The following is a 13642-nucleotide window of genomic DNA, read 5'->3' as shown; positions in this document are numbered from 1 at the left end:
GCAGGTAAACAAACTGGCCCGGCCCGCCAGGGGCTTTCCCTACACAAGCGGCGTCCCAAGTTTGGGAAACCCTGTTTTAGACCACTGGCTTATTGTGCTTATCTTGTCTTGCTGTTAGAACCGATCCAGGGGTTTGGGAAAACCCATCTCTGTCGCTTCTCTCCGCCCAATGAGCACCATATATAATCTATTGTAACTAATTGTTTTGCAGTGTCTCTGAGCCTAATAAGCAAAGTGACACACTGCCAGCGCTGTGCGTAATAAACTCCTGTGCTTGACTCTACACAGTGTGGATTACTGTTCCTTCAGTCAAAACTATATCACAAGGTGTCATGGGTGCAAAAAGTTTCAACTATGAAAGTAGTTTTTAATTCTGCAAAGTGAAGGCACTGCAAGCCAGTTAATTCTTTTACAAAGCACACTTACTGCTATTTTTCTCACACCCCTTAGCTTGTCAACATTTGGTGGTGGTCACTGAATTGTGAGCATTCCTTATGCTGATTTTGGGATCCCATGCATCGAAGTTAAATAAGATACCACCTAATCTTGGAAAATTAGGTATTAATAGCTCACTATTACCACTGTTCTCTTGATTTTGAAGCAACTTCTCTATAAAACAGGAGCATTGCATCTGAAACTCAACTGGCTAGTGACCAACGATTATCCAGGCATTGGATAAGAATTTCTGACTCAAGGTCAAAGAAATGCTGTGTTTTTCTTTGAATCCAGTAAACACTATCAAGGAACCTTGGAGGAAGGAGATTGGCATTGAAAACTCAATGGTATCAAGTAAGGTAAGGTGACTAGCCACTTTCTTTGGTTTTAGTGTATTTCTATACATATATGGGGAGAGAGAGAGTGCATGAGCGAGCGCAATATTTTGGGTGGGGAGTGGACATTAAATAAAGTTATTTTGAACCTAGTTTTCCCGACTGGTTATGGAGAGAGAGGCACAGAATGCGATAAGTAAATCTTAGTGTTCTATTTATCGTAAAGAGACAGTCTGTAGGAGTTTCTGAATAGCAGCACTGAAGGCAAAGCTTGCTCACCAGGTGGAAGGATAGTAAAAGTTCAGTAGTATGGGGGAATAAAAGGAAGAAAACTAACAACCGGTCTGAGTGGACCTCTATGGAGTTGATAAAAGGTAGATGGCAAAACATTTAGTTGTCTGTTGATACACTTAGGGCTGTCAGTACTGACTGATTCACTAAGATTTATTAAGCTTTGGGGGCAAACAGTCTTGGACTTTGATCTCTGGTTGGGGAGTTTTAAAAACTACCTCCAGTACTATTGGAGCAAAATGGTTGGAGCAAATCTCTAAATGAACAGTACAAGCATGGGCAACTTACTCCAGACAGCTGCTTTCTTGACTGGTGTGCTGTGGGCTTCTTCCAACAGCTAGATGGAGCTGGACTAGGAGAGAGCTTAAGATAGGAATGTCTGCAATGTGGATTCTTCTTGCCTTTGAGTACAGTACAGAGTAGGAAGGGAAAACCAGATACTTCATCCATATTAATGAAAGTTAAAAACATGACACATTCTCCAAGGTCCTTGTATGTTTTGATATTCTCAGTTTGCAGATCCATGCAAATAAGATGACAAGTCTTCTTCCTTTTCCTCTTTCTCCACTTAGCCATCTCCATTGAGCCACCAGATTTATCATCAGTTTATTTGTCAAAACTTTAGGAGATGCACTCAGGCAGACTGTCATTTTCTATGTCAAGGAAGATATTTTTGCATTTACCTTAAAAGCCACATACAACTTGCAATACCTATCTTTGTAGCAAATTACTGCCAGTAGAAAACCTCTTAGTCTCTAGTTTTTGGAAGACTAAGAATGAGAAAGGAATGTTCAGCCCTGGTGCAACTCATTTTTGTAAGGTCTTTCCTAGGCATGTTAGCTGAGCCTGGCTCACTGTCTGGCACTCCGAATCATTTCCGTGATGGAAACTGTCATGAGTCCAATTCAAACAGATAAAGCAAAATCCTCTTTTCAGATTTTTTTAGTCCAAGGGCTTCTGTGACTTACAAGTAAACATCCCAGATGCCAGTGAATCATATTTTCAGAGTTCTGCCACCAACAAAAAAGGTTATCAGTGGAGTTGTTTCAAAAATTCTTTAACCATTTGATAGTAAATAAAAACTGGGAGGAAAAAAATAACAGAACTGGGTCAAAAACAAAAGTCTAATTATGATTCTGCTAGTCTATATATTCCATTTTCAGTGAGTCTCAGATACAGGTTATAACATTTAGCAGGTGAATGTTCAAGCCTGGTCACCTAAAATCCATGTTTAGGCACCTAAATTGAAAATCAGGCTGCTTCTAAGCTGCTGAATACCTGCAACTCCTATTGAGTTCCACGGTGACTGGGATTGGTTAGCACCTTAGAAAAATAGAAGTGGCCTGGACTTTGAGGTGCTGATCAATCTGAACCTGCACTGGAGCTCAATAGGAGATGTCCCGCAGCTTTGAAATGCCAGGTTGCTTCTATTTAGATGCCTAAACAGATTTAGGACGCTAACTTTAGATGCCCAAGTTTGAACCTTTGGTCAAAATTTTCACTTTCCTTTCACACTATAGATCTGAACAGTTTATGTCCTGTCTACACGGGATTTTTTTTGTTCATTGCCACCACTTTGAAGAGACAGACAATTTACTTATGTATTTAAACTTTATTTCTTCATAATTACAGGCTACTGTTAGAATTTTTAAACAAAAGAAAAGTCTATAAATAGAGGCTAACCCCATATGGCCAAGTTTTAAAAAGCTAGTTAAACTTCGTAAGTAATGCCATTTAGCTCACAGCAGTGGTTTATTGGTAATCTTCAAATAAAGGTACTGTAGTCAGAGTCAGTAACATGAAATGTAACATCAAATGACTCAAAACTTTAAATTCCACACAGGAAAGCATGAATATATATAATATATACACATAATATTGTATTGGTCCACTGAGTATACATTTTTAACAAAAGATAAGAATCTGTGTAGTCCAGTTAAGCATACAATATGCAAGATTAGTGTACACTTATTACAAAGGTTGTATAGATAAGTTATGGATATTTAATACTTGCATGAGGTTTCTTTAAGATATCTTTTTTGAGCAGGTGTTTCAAATGCTCGTTCCCAGTGCAAAAGAAAAAAGTTGTCCAAGTCAAGTCACCCATTTTCCTGAAAGAATGAAAACTGCCCTCTTCAAAAGCTCTCGCAGCAACAACCGTAGCTAACTGGAACTCTTTAAACAAATCCAAAGTGTGGCTAATGAGTCATCCCTTACTTCACACAAGTGTTTTTGTCTTGAGACACTTCTAATCTCCGGGAGAAATACACCAAATTAAAAAGTGCAAGAAAGAAAATCGATTGTATGCTGCTGCAGTCCAGCTGTACGTGTACAGAGTGAAAGCAGCATCATTGGGAATGACTTAAATGAATCTGACATTCTGCAGAATGGATTACATTTACACAACAGGCAATAAGTTACTTTCATTAACATTTTATCAACCTACTTTGACTCAGTGACCATAAAGAATTATAAATCAGTTTTTTTTAATAAGGTGCAACTATCAGTTGGCATTCAATAAGTTACATGTATAGAAAAAGACTGTTGTATAAAGTTAAACTATGCCTTTATGCATCCTACTCTCTTCTCTATCCTACTTCAAAAGTCAAACTTGTCAAATTGCCAGTTTAGCTGTATATTGGCTCAATTAGCAGTGGGGCTTCCACAATTTGAGACATTTTGGCCAACAGTAAATTCATGTGAATTATCCATTTAGTTATTCTAGGTTACAACAGAAACCCACCCACAATATGTGATCTGTCTGCCAACCTCATGACCATGCAAAAAAGCAATTAAGGTTTCAATAAGATACACAATCTTTCCCACTTTCACACTGAATATTATCAATTAAATTTCAAGTCCAGCAGTAGAACCTTCATTAAAAAGAAAATACATATGTATACCTACAAAATAAAGCACTCTACAGTTCCAGCATTACTAAAGTCTGCTCTGAAAAAGTACAAAAGGTTTCAAATAACTAACTGGTGGGAAGGGGTCAGTGAGGCAGAGTAATTGCCATGTTCATCTTCTACTCAATCATAGTTGCTGACAGATTATACTTAAACCATAGTCTCATTGCCTGCATTATAAACTGATTTATTTACAGGTAGGAAATGTGCTTTACTTTCCTGAAACATGTCTTCTGGGAGAGTATAAATGCTAAAATGAGTGGGGACTATTCAAATCTATAAATAACTAAAGATGGAATTCAGCAGAAATGTCCACACACCTTTTATACAGTAATATATAGTAAAAGGCTCTAGCTTCTTTATGAGACAGCACACAATCTGTACAGAAGCTAAAATGTTTTTTGTTAACATTTCTTTTTATAAATGACTCAGCCCTGTACCCAATGGGTACAAAATATAGAAATGCAAGCATTCACCTTTATGTTCAATACTATGCCCCTTTCACCAAGGAATTTGATTGAGACAATATTTGCCTGTCTCTGAACTTCAGTCTAACAGAATTACAAGTGTTCATGAAGATATCTTCACAGATCACCAGAATGACGACCAGTTTCTTTAAGAAGATGAAGTCTGCCTTATCTTTCTGTATTACATAAAGACACTTTGGTGTCCTGGGTTTACAGAATAAAAATAGCACAGGCTAAAAGCTCAAGGAGAATACACACGGGAGCAGCACTCTATTAGCTGTCTGATAAACTTAATGAAGAAATTTAGGAAACTTACAAATCAGAATGGGACAAAAATATAAAGGTGAATATTCAATCACACTTGCAGGAATTTAAAACTTTTCGTACTTCCCTATTCATAGGTAGCTTCTGATTAACATTTTAAATAGGTTAAGTATTCAGGAAAAGGGACAAAACAGTTGACATAAGACACGGTTATTTTAATCTTCATGCTTCTGATATTTCAGATTTACTGAGTGCAATAGCCAGCTCCAAGTCTTCTTGCTCTTGTTGTTTTAATCTTGCAAGTCTCTCTTTTTCTTCTCTCTCACTTTCCCTCTTAGCCCATTCAATCATGTCTTCTTCAGAAGGATACTGCAATTTTAAAAAGATAAACATATCTGGACTTAATCAGAATGTAACTGCACAATTCAAGTCTCAGAATTTGAGGGCATTTGAACTGTTCCAAAATATTATATGTATTTATTGTAGTTTTAGAATTTGCCTCTGTGCTGAAAAATGTGTTTTAAGAGTAGCCTGGTACAATTTCATTTGTAGTTTAAATAAGAATTGCACTAACACAGTCCTGAAGATTAACTGTTTGATGAAAAATACCACCTGTTCAATTACCACCAACGAACACCAGTTTAAAGGTACAATCTGGCAATTTGCTAAACACACTGACCTATGCAAATTACTCAAGCACATGCTTAACTTTAAGCACATGAGCAACCCTATTGAACAAAACTGAGTCCTAAATTTGGACAGAGAAAACAATGCTACTGCAGCAATCACTATAAACAATAAATCTGATATATTAGAATCAGATGTGAACAAATTGGTAGTCTCTCCTACACTGCAGGATACATCTGGCACTGTGGGACAACTAGCTTTACCCTCATTTAACAGCGTGATGCTCTTTTAAAGATATTTTTCTCAGTGGCAGTGACTGCAGAATAAACTGTACAGATAGTGTCATCAAAATATGCTTTTGCAGAGGAGTACAGTACTAGCCAAATGCTTCTGCAGCTGCTAAAGGACAGTTACCTGTTCCGTAACTGGCGTTCTTCGAGATGTGTTGCTCATGTCTATTCCACAGTAGGTGTGCGTGCTCGCCACATGCATCGGTGCCGGAAGTTTTTCCCTCAGCAGTACCCACAGGGGGAGCACTGCTGCAACCCCTGGAGTGGCACCACTATAGTGCATTATAAGGGGAGCCGCGTGCTCCCCCCACCCTCAGTTCCTTCTTGCCGGACCAACTCCGACAAAGGGGAAGGAGGGCAGGATGTGGAATAGACATGAGCAACACATCTCGAAGAACGCCAGTTACGGAACAGGTAACTGTCCTTTCTTCTTCGAGTGCTTGCTCATGTGTATTCCACAGTAGGTGATTACAAGCTACGTGTGATAGAGGTGGGTAGGAGTTCATAGATTCCCTGGCTGAAGCACAGCCCTACCGAAAACAGCGTCATCCCTGGTGTGGGAGACGATCGCATAGTGCGACGTGAACATGTGTACTGAGGACCAGGTAGTGGCTCTACAGATGGCCTGGATAGGGACATGGGCCACAAAGGCAGCCGACGAGGCCTGAGCCCTTGTCGAGTGAGCCCTTACGACAGGTGGTGCGGGAACCCCTGCTAGGTTGTAGCAAGTGTGGATGCACGATGTAATCCACCGGGAAAGCCTCTGGGTGGAGATCGGTTGGCCCCTCATGCGCTCGGCCAAAGCAACAGAGAGTTGTGAAGGCCTGCGGAACGGCTTAGTCCGATCCAGGTAAAAGGCCAGAGCTCTGCGCACATCGAGCGTATGGAGGCGGTGTTCCTCGTTACAGGCATGCGGCTTAGGACAGAGGTTAGGTAGGAAGATGTCCTGGCCCATGTGAAAAGCGGAGACCACCTTAGGGAGGAATGCAGGGTGTGGGCGGAGCTGAACCTTGTCTTTGTGAAAGACTGTGTAAGAGGGGTCGCAGGTCAGGGCCCTGAGCTCCGAGACCCACTGGGCTGACGTGATGGCCACGAGGAAGGCTACCTTCCAGGAAAGATGAGACCATGAGCATGTGGCCAGGGGTTCAAACGGGGGCTCCATGAGGCGGGATAGCACCAAATTTAGATCCCATTGAGGGACAGGGGCTCTAGCATAAGGAAAGGACCGGTCCAGCCCTTTGAGGAAACGACCAGTCATGGCATGGGAGAAAACCGAACAGCCCTGGACCGGCGGATGGAACGCTGAAATCGCCGCCAGGTGCACCCTGACAGACGAGGGGGCCAGGCTTTGAGTCCTAAGGTGAAGAAGGTACTCAAGGATAAGTTGGAGCGGGGCAGACATTGGGGAAGCACCCCGCTCGCCCATCCACCTGGAGAACCTGGATCATTTCGCCAGGTAGGCTTGGCGCGCGGATGGCTTCCTACTTTCGAGGAGGACACGCCTGACCCCTTCTGAACACCTTCTCTCCTCCACATTTAGCCATTAATCAGCCACGCTGTCAAATGGAGGGTGGCCAGATTGGGGTGGAGGCGGCGGCCCTGGTTCTGGGAGAGTAGGTCCGGGCAGAGCGGCAATGGCCGCAGAGGGGCCACGAGTAAGCCTAGGAGGGTCCCGTACCAATGCTGCCGGGACCAAGCTGGGGTGATCAGGAGGACGCGTGCCTTGTCCGTTTTCACTTTCTTCAGGACCTTGGCAATGAGGGGAAATGGGGGAAAGGCGTAAAGGAGTTGACCCGACCATGACAGGAGGAAGGCGTCTGGGATCACGTTCCTCCCCACCCTCCCTCTGGAACAGAACCTGTGGCAGCAGCGGTTCTGTTGGGTCGCAAACAGGTTTACTTGGGGAGTGCCCCACGCTTGGAAGAGCTGGTGAGTGACCTCCGAGTGGAGCGACCACTCGTGTTGGGAGGAGAAACTCCTGCTCAAGCGATCGGCCTGCATATTGTTGACGCCTGGCAGGTGGAAAGCCTTTAGGGAGATGTCGTGGGCTATACAGAACTCCCAGAGGCTGAGGGCTTCCAGGCAGAGCGCCGAGGACCTCGTCCCGCCTTGGCTGTTGATGTAAAACATCGTGGCGGTGTTGTCCGTGAGTACTCTGACCACCTTGCCGTGCAGCTGTGAGCTGAACGCCACACAGGCTAAGCGTATCGCCCTGAGTTCCCTGACGTTTATGTGAAGGGACAGCTCCACGGCTGACCAGATCCCTTGGATCTGAGAGTTCCTTACGTGGGCCCCCAAGCCCAGGTCCGATGCGTCGGACACCAGGTCTAGTGACAGGGTCGGGTCCCGGAAGGGAATTCCCTGAAGCATATTGGCCGGGCAGGACCACCATTGTAGCGTGGCGATCACCCGTGCCAGTACCGTGAGGACCTTGTCCAGTTTGTCCCGAGCCTGGGAGAACTCTGAGGCCAACCAGAGTTGGAGGGGCCTCATCCAAAGCCTGGCGTGGCGGACCACATAAGTGCACGCCGCCATGTGGCCCAGGAGCCGCAGGCATGCCCTGGCTGTGGTGATGGGGGAAACTCCGTGACCGAGACTATAAGACCCTTCAGGGTCTGGAACCTGTCCAGGGGAAGGGAGGCTGTGGCCTTGGAGGCATCCAGGAGAACGCCTATGAATTCTATGCGTTGCACCAGGACCAGTGTCAACTTGGCCTCGTTTACTAGAAGGCCTAAGTTGGCACACGTGGCCAAGAGCAGGTCCATGTGGTTCTGTACCTGGGACCGCGAGGTGCCTTTGAGCAACCAGTCGTCGAAGTAGGGGAATATCTCTATGCCTCGGCATCTGAGGAAGGCTGCCACCACCGCCATACACTTCGTGAATACCCTGGGCGTGGTGGACAGGCCAAAGGGGAGGACCATAAATTGGTAGTGGTCCTGCCCCACTAGAAAGCGGAGGAAGCGTCTGTGCCCCTTGAATATATGGATATGGAAGTATGCGCCCTAAAGGTCCAGGGCCGCATACCAGTTGCCAGGGTCCAGAGAGAGTATGATACATGCCAGAGAGACCATGCGGAACCGGCATTTTGCCATGAACCGATTGAGGCCTCGCAGATCCAGGATGGGTCTGAGCCCCCCTTTCGCCTTGGGGATCAGGAAATAACAGGAGTAAAACCCTTTTCCCTGGAATTCCCACGGAACCTTCTCCACGGCTCCCAAGCTGAGGAGCCGGCCCACTTCCTGCTGTAGCCTGGGTAAATGCGACGGGTCCCCCTGCCGTCTGGGGGAGGGAGGAGAGAGGACGGGGGCGAGACAAATTGTAGCGTATAACCCCGGGAAATAGTGTTGAGGACCCATTGGTCCGATGTTATCCGGGACCATTCGGTAAGGAACACAGACAAGCGGTTGCTGAAAGCAAACTTTATTGGTAGGAGGGTCCTCTCGGGGGTCCCCCGGGTACCCTCCTGCAACCAGTCAAAACCACCTCTTGCCCTGCTGCTTGCCCCTGGAGGGCCAGGCTGCGGGGCATAGCGAGACTGCCTCTGAGGTCACCTCTTTTGAGTTTTGTACCTCTTGTAGGCGGGCTCGTATCTCGGCTGGGGCGCAGGGACGGAGGTTTGCACCTTAGGCTTCTCCTTGGGCGGGACATAGAGCCCGAGGGTCTGAAGGGTGGTACGTGAGTCCTTCACGCCATGGACCTCACGTCTGTTTGTTCCGCGAACAGGTCCTTGCCATCAAAGGGAAGATCCTGCATCACAGACTGCGCCTCCGCGGAGAGCCCAGACAGCAGTAGCCACGACGCCCTGCGCATGGACACGGCCGAGGCCATGGACCGAGCAGCTGTGTCGGCTGCATCCGATGCCGCCCGCAGAGCGGCCTTTGTGGCGGCGGTGCCCTCTTCCACCAGCGCCCTAAAATCCTCTCTTTCACGCTCCGGAAGGGAGGGCTCGAATTTTGGTAGCGACCCCCACAAGTTAAACTCATATCAACTGAGGAGGGCCTGGTGGTTGGCCACCCGGAGCTGGAAGCTGGCAGACGAATAAAGCTTCCTGCCAAACAAGTCCAGTCTTTTAGAGTCTTTATTTTTGGGTGCGGGTCCTGGTTGACCTTGTCTTTCCCTGTGGTTCACGGACTCTACCACTAGGAAGTTGGGGGCCGGGTGGGTATAGAGGTATTCGTGCCCTTTTGTGGGCACGAAGTATTTGCGCTCTGCCTTTCTCGATATCGGGGCAAGGGAGGCTGGTGTTTGCCAGAGAGCACTGGAGATGTTGGCCACCCCCTCATGGACCGGGAGGGCCACTCTGCCCGGTGCCGAGGATGAGAGCACATTAAACAGCGAGTCCGAAGGTCCCTCCATCTCCTCAGCTTGGAGATGGAGATTGGATGCTACTCGCTTTAGCAGCTCCTGATGAGCCCTGAAATCCTCCTGCGGTACGGAGGGGGGTGGGGCTGCGATCTTGTCATCCGGTGTGGGGGAAGGGCTGGTACTGGGCTCTGCACGTCAGCCGTTGCCACGGGATCTACCCCTTGATCGGACTCCTCATGCGTTGCCGAGGAGCCGTGACCCAGCCGATCTATCCCTCAGAGGTCTGGTTGAAGGAGCCTCCGATGCTTCCGCTATCGACTGAGGGCCTTGTTGGGCGTGCACGGGGGGGCCAGCGGGTCCATTGGCAACCCTGGCTTTGCCACAGGGACCCTTGCCATTGTCTCTGGTGCGGCACCGGTGGCACCAGGTGGTCGGGTTGGCCCTGCTGGATCATGCGCGTGGGTTGAGGTCGGGGTTGCCAACGACCTATCGGTGCCGTGCGAGCGGTACGCGCAGTGGTACCGAGAATGACGCCCGCCACGGGACCGGGACCGGGACTCCGACGTTGAGGAACGGTGCCGCCTCGAGCTGCTACTCCTCGAGACACTTCGACGCCTGGATCCGCGACGACGCGGAGCTGGCGATCCCCATCGGGAGTCATGGGCACAGTGCCTCGACGCGCGAGAGCTGGAGCGTGACCAGCGATGGCGTCCGTGCCGGGAATGGCTCCGGTAGCTCCGCCAAGAGTGGGAGCGTCTACGGTGTCGGTCCCGCCGATACCCTGTACTTGGCGTGGAGCGGTGCCTGGAACTCCGCTCCGACAGCACCCGACCAGACAACCTGGAGGGCGACGAGAGTGGAGGCTGGAGGCTGCATCCAGACAGGACACTGAGCGATGAGCGGGCCCGAGAGCAGTCCCCTGGCCGGGATCTGCGTTGGGTCGGCGTCAGCTGTCGAGAGCCCAGTGGTGGCTTGCCTCTAGAGCGGGGTCCGGGTGCTGGCGGTGCCCCAGGCACCTGCAAAGTCATAATGTCTTTGGCCGCCTGTAGGGCCTCCAGTGTCGAAGGCATGCGGACTTCAGCCGGAGAGGTCTGAGTCGACGCAACCGGGCTGCTCCGCTGGACCTGAGTTGGAGCTCTAGAGCCCGGGGGGAACTGGGGCTGCCCAATGCGGGTCTAGTCTATGCCATATAATTCGAACTTGTGAATATTTAAACAGATGTCAACGAGAACACCGAGGCAATATACATAAATTATCTGATGACTGCTTTGTAAAAGCCAGGAATCCTTCAGAGAAAACCTTAACACAGTTATGCAATCAATATGACCTGACAATACCAACAATAGTCTGCATTGTTTCATTTTTATCTTAATGAATGGATTATACCAGCCTTAATTACAAGCTTCTTATGTAGGTAACAGCTCGAAAAATATTTTGAGCCTTTTAAAAGTTAATTATAGCCCTTAAGAAAAGGGATTACACAGTTTTGAGGACACGTTTTAGTAATTTTAAAATAAATCTGAAGATTTTACTATGATTGAATCATTCCAGTAAGTTTTATTAAATGCCTCCTCACCTCAAGAAACAAAAATATAAAAGAACCTACTTACAGCACTGAAGTTTGCAAAATTGCTGGTGTCCGTCTCTTTACCAATATTGCTGGGAGCAAATGGGTCACAAAATAGATCATCTTCTTGTTGTTTGGGAACGTCACAGCCTGGGAAAGGCTGAAATGGATCATTCAGTTTAAAGGAATCTGAAGAATCCAGTTTGTTGATAGGTCTTTTCCCTGGATCAAAGATAATCTAAGTCAACTCAAGTGACCACAAAGATAGCAGAAAGTGTACACTAAGCAAAAACAAACAAAACAAGAAAACAAGAACTACTTGGATCACATCCTATAATCATGTAAATCAGCTCTGCCAGTTTACAGTAGCCAAAGATCTGGGTCTGACATTTAGTTCATAATCAGATATGGAATATCCTAAAAGTGGGTTCAAGATTTAAGTGTATTGTCCATGTATTAATTATATACCACCACCCTGGGAAAGAACCCCTAAAACAAAGGTTAAAACGATTCTCCCAGCCCCCATATAGCCAGCATAGTTTTGGTGTCGTCCCCCCCCGCCACTCACCATGGAACTGTAGTGAGATTCCTTTTATTATTTTATGGATAAAATTAGCTACTTGTACATCAAGGCAAAAGACATTTTACTGTGCTCTGCAGAGTTCTGACGTTCTTTTGACTTCGCTGCCATCTGCAACTTCTCAGATTTTCACAAACAATATGAAGGAGGGTAACAAGCATTCAGATGTTAAGTGCTAACCCTGTCTTCTTGATTCTTGTCTAAATGGCAGCAAACATATCAGAATCAGATCTGTCGCTCACCTATCTTGTTCTTTTCTCAGCTTACTCAGTCAGCTCTCAATACTTTTGAATACACTGACCCAGCTCTTCCAAGAACATCCATCCCATCTTTAAATTTCCTTTTCTGTATATGTAATCAGTTAATAGAGGTAGCAATGTGATTCTTTAATCTTTCAGCTGCGATGCACTTAAGCTGGAGCATCCTCCTGTCCTGCAGCTGATTTTTGACACAAGCAAGGGCCAACTTAGTTATTCCATTTAGAATTTACTATTGACCTGTCTACTAGTACCATTTTAGATTGGTTTAAATCTATATGTTTGTTCATATTCAATGTATTGGGAATCATTGCTGCAAGTCAGTCTCACGTACTTCCATAATCCTTAGGGGATTTCCTTATAGTAACTATTTGACTTGTTTTATATAAATTCATTGGGGAATATGTAATGGTTTACATTGTCTTATGTTATGTACCTAGCTACTTCCCCAAAAAATATTTTGGTGCCCACATCACTATATAAAAATGCAAATCCCTTGAGTTTTCTTAAATTAACACAGGAAAAATCAGCTGCAAATGACATCTGCGTAAATTTATTTGTGCCAAAGAGAAATAAATACTTCAAGAACTTGGAGTATACAACAGTCTCATTTCAAAGGCAAAAAGAAAAAAAAAATCCTTTTCTAAAGCATCATGAGTCCCAGTATCTCTCTGATAGGTATGATTTATCTGTATCCAGAGAAGAAGTGAATTTCATTAGATGCAAGGAAATTACCCTAGCACTCCCTCCACAGTTCAGTAGAGAATTTTAACAAGGATGTACTGAAAGCCTTCTTTAAGCACTTCTTGCTTTTGAGCCAACCCCAAATGTTGTTGCTCCTTTTTATTTATTTTTTGTAATTAAAGTAGATACAAGCAAAAAAAAAAAGTCTAAAAAGGCAGTTGCTAAGGCAAGAATGGAGGCTGAAGAGGAATTATACATAAAGCTGAAGGAAGACGGGAGGAAATTGTTTTTTGTGGTGGCCAAAAAAAGGAACAAGGAAACACAAGATATGAAGAAATCTTTGTATGTGAAGGATGGAAACTGCATGGTGACTAACCCTAATGAGATGGTAGAGATATAGAAAAAATATTTCCAAATATGAGAAGAGAGAGTTGCAAGTGCAAGCACTGCTGACAATTATGGGGAAGCCTCAAAAGGTATTGATCTCTACAGAGGAGGCAGAAGGAGGACTGAATTAGACAATAATAAAACAGCTGATGAAGATGAGATAACTGTTGACATAATCAAAGCAGTTGGAAATACCAGAGTACAGTGGCTTCACAGACTCAGGCCGCACCTACACTACGGGGGG

General features: G+C 45.9%; 1 protein-coding gene across 1 annotated transcript in view; it reads right to left on the bottom strand.

The window, feature by feature from the left end:
* Positions 1-2685: 2685 nt before the first annotated feature.
* Positions 2686-13642, bottom strand: part of LOC112112194 (epidermal growth factor receptor substrate 15) — a 105423-nt gene continuing 94466 nt past the window's right edge. Inside the window, exons 24-25 of the mRNA XM_026651818.2 lie at positions 11534-11712; positions 2686-5070 (exon numbers count right to left, since the gene is read on the bottom strand). Of these exons, the coding sequence (XP_026507603.1) occupies positions 4924-5070; positions 11534-11712 (326 nt within the window). The 3' untranslated portion in view covers positions 2686-4923. The remainder of the gene's footprint in view (positions 5071-11533; positions 11713-13642) is intronic.

The sequence above is a fragment of the Terrapene carolina genome, unplaced genomic scaffold, assembly GCF_002925995.2.
Source record: "Terrapene carolina triunguis isolate 2854851 unplaced genomic scaffold, T_m_triunguis-2.0 Scaffold103, whole genome shotgun sequence".
Taxonomy (NCBI): domain Eukaryota; kingdom Metazoa; phylum Chordata; order Testudines; family Emydidae; genus Terrapene; species Terrapene triunguis.
Note: the sequence above shows the minus strand (reverse complement) of the source record. Positions and strands in the feature narration are given on the sequence as shown.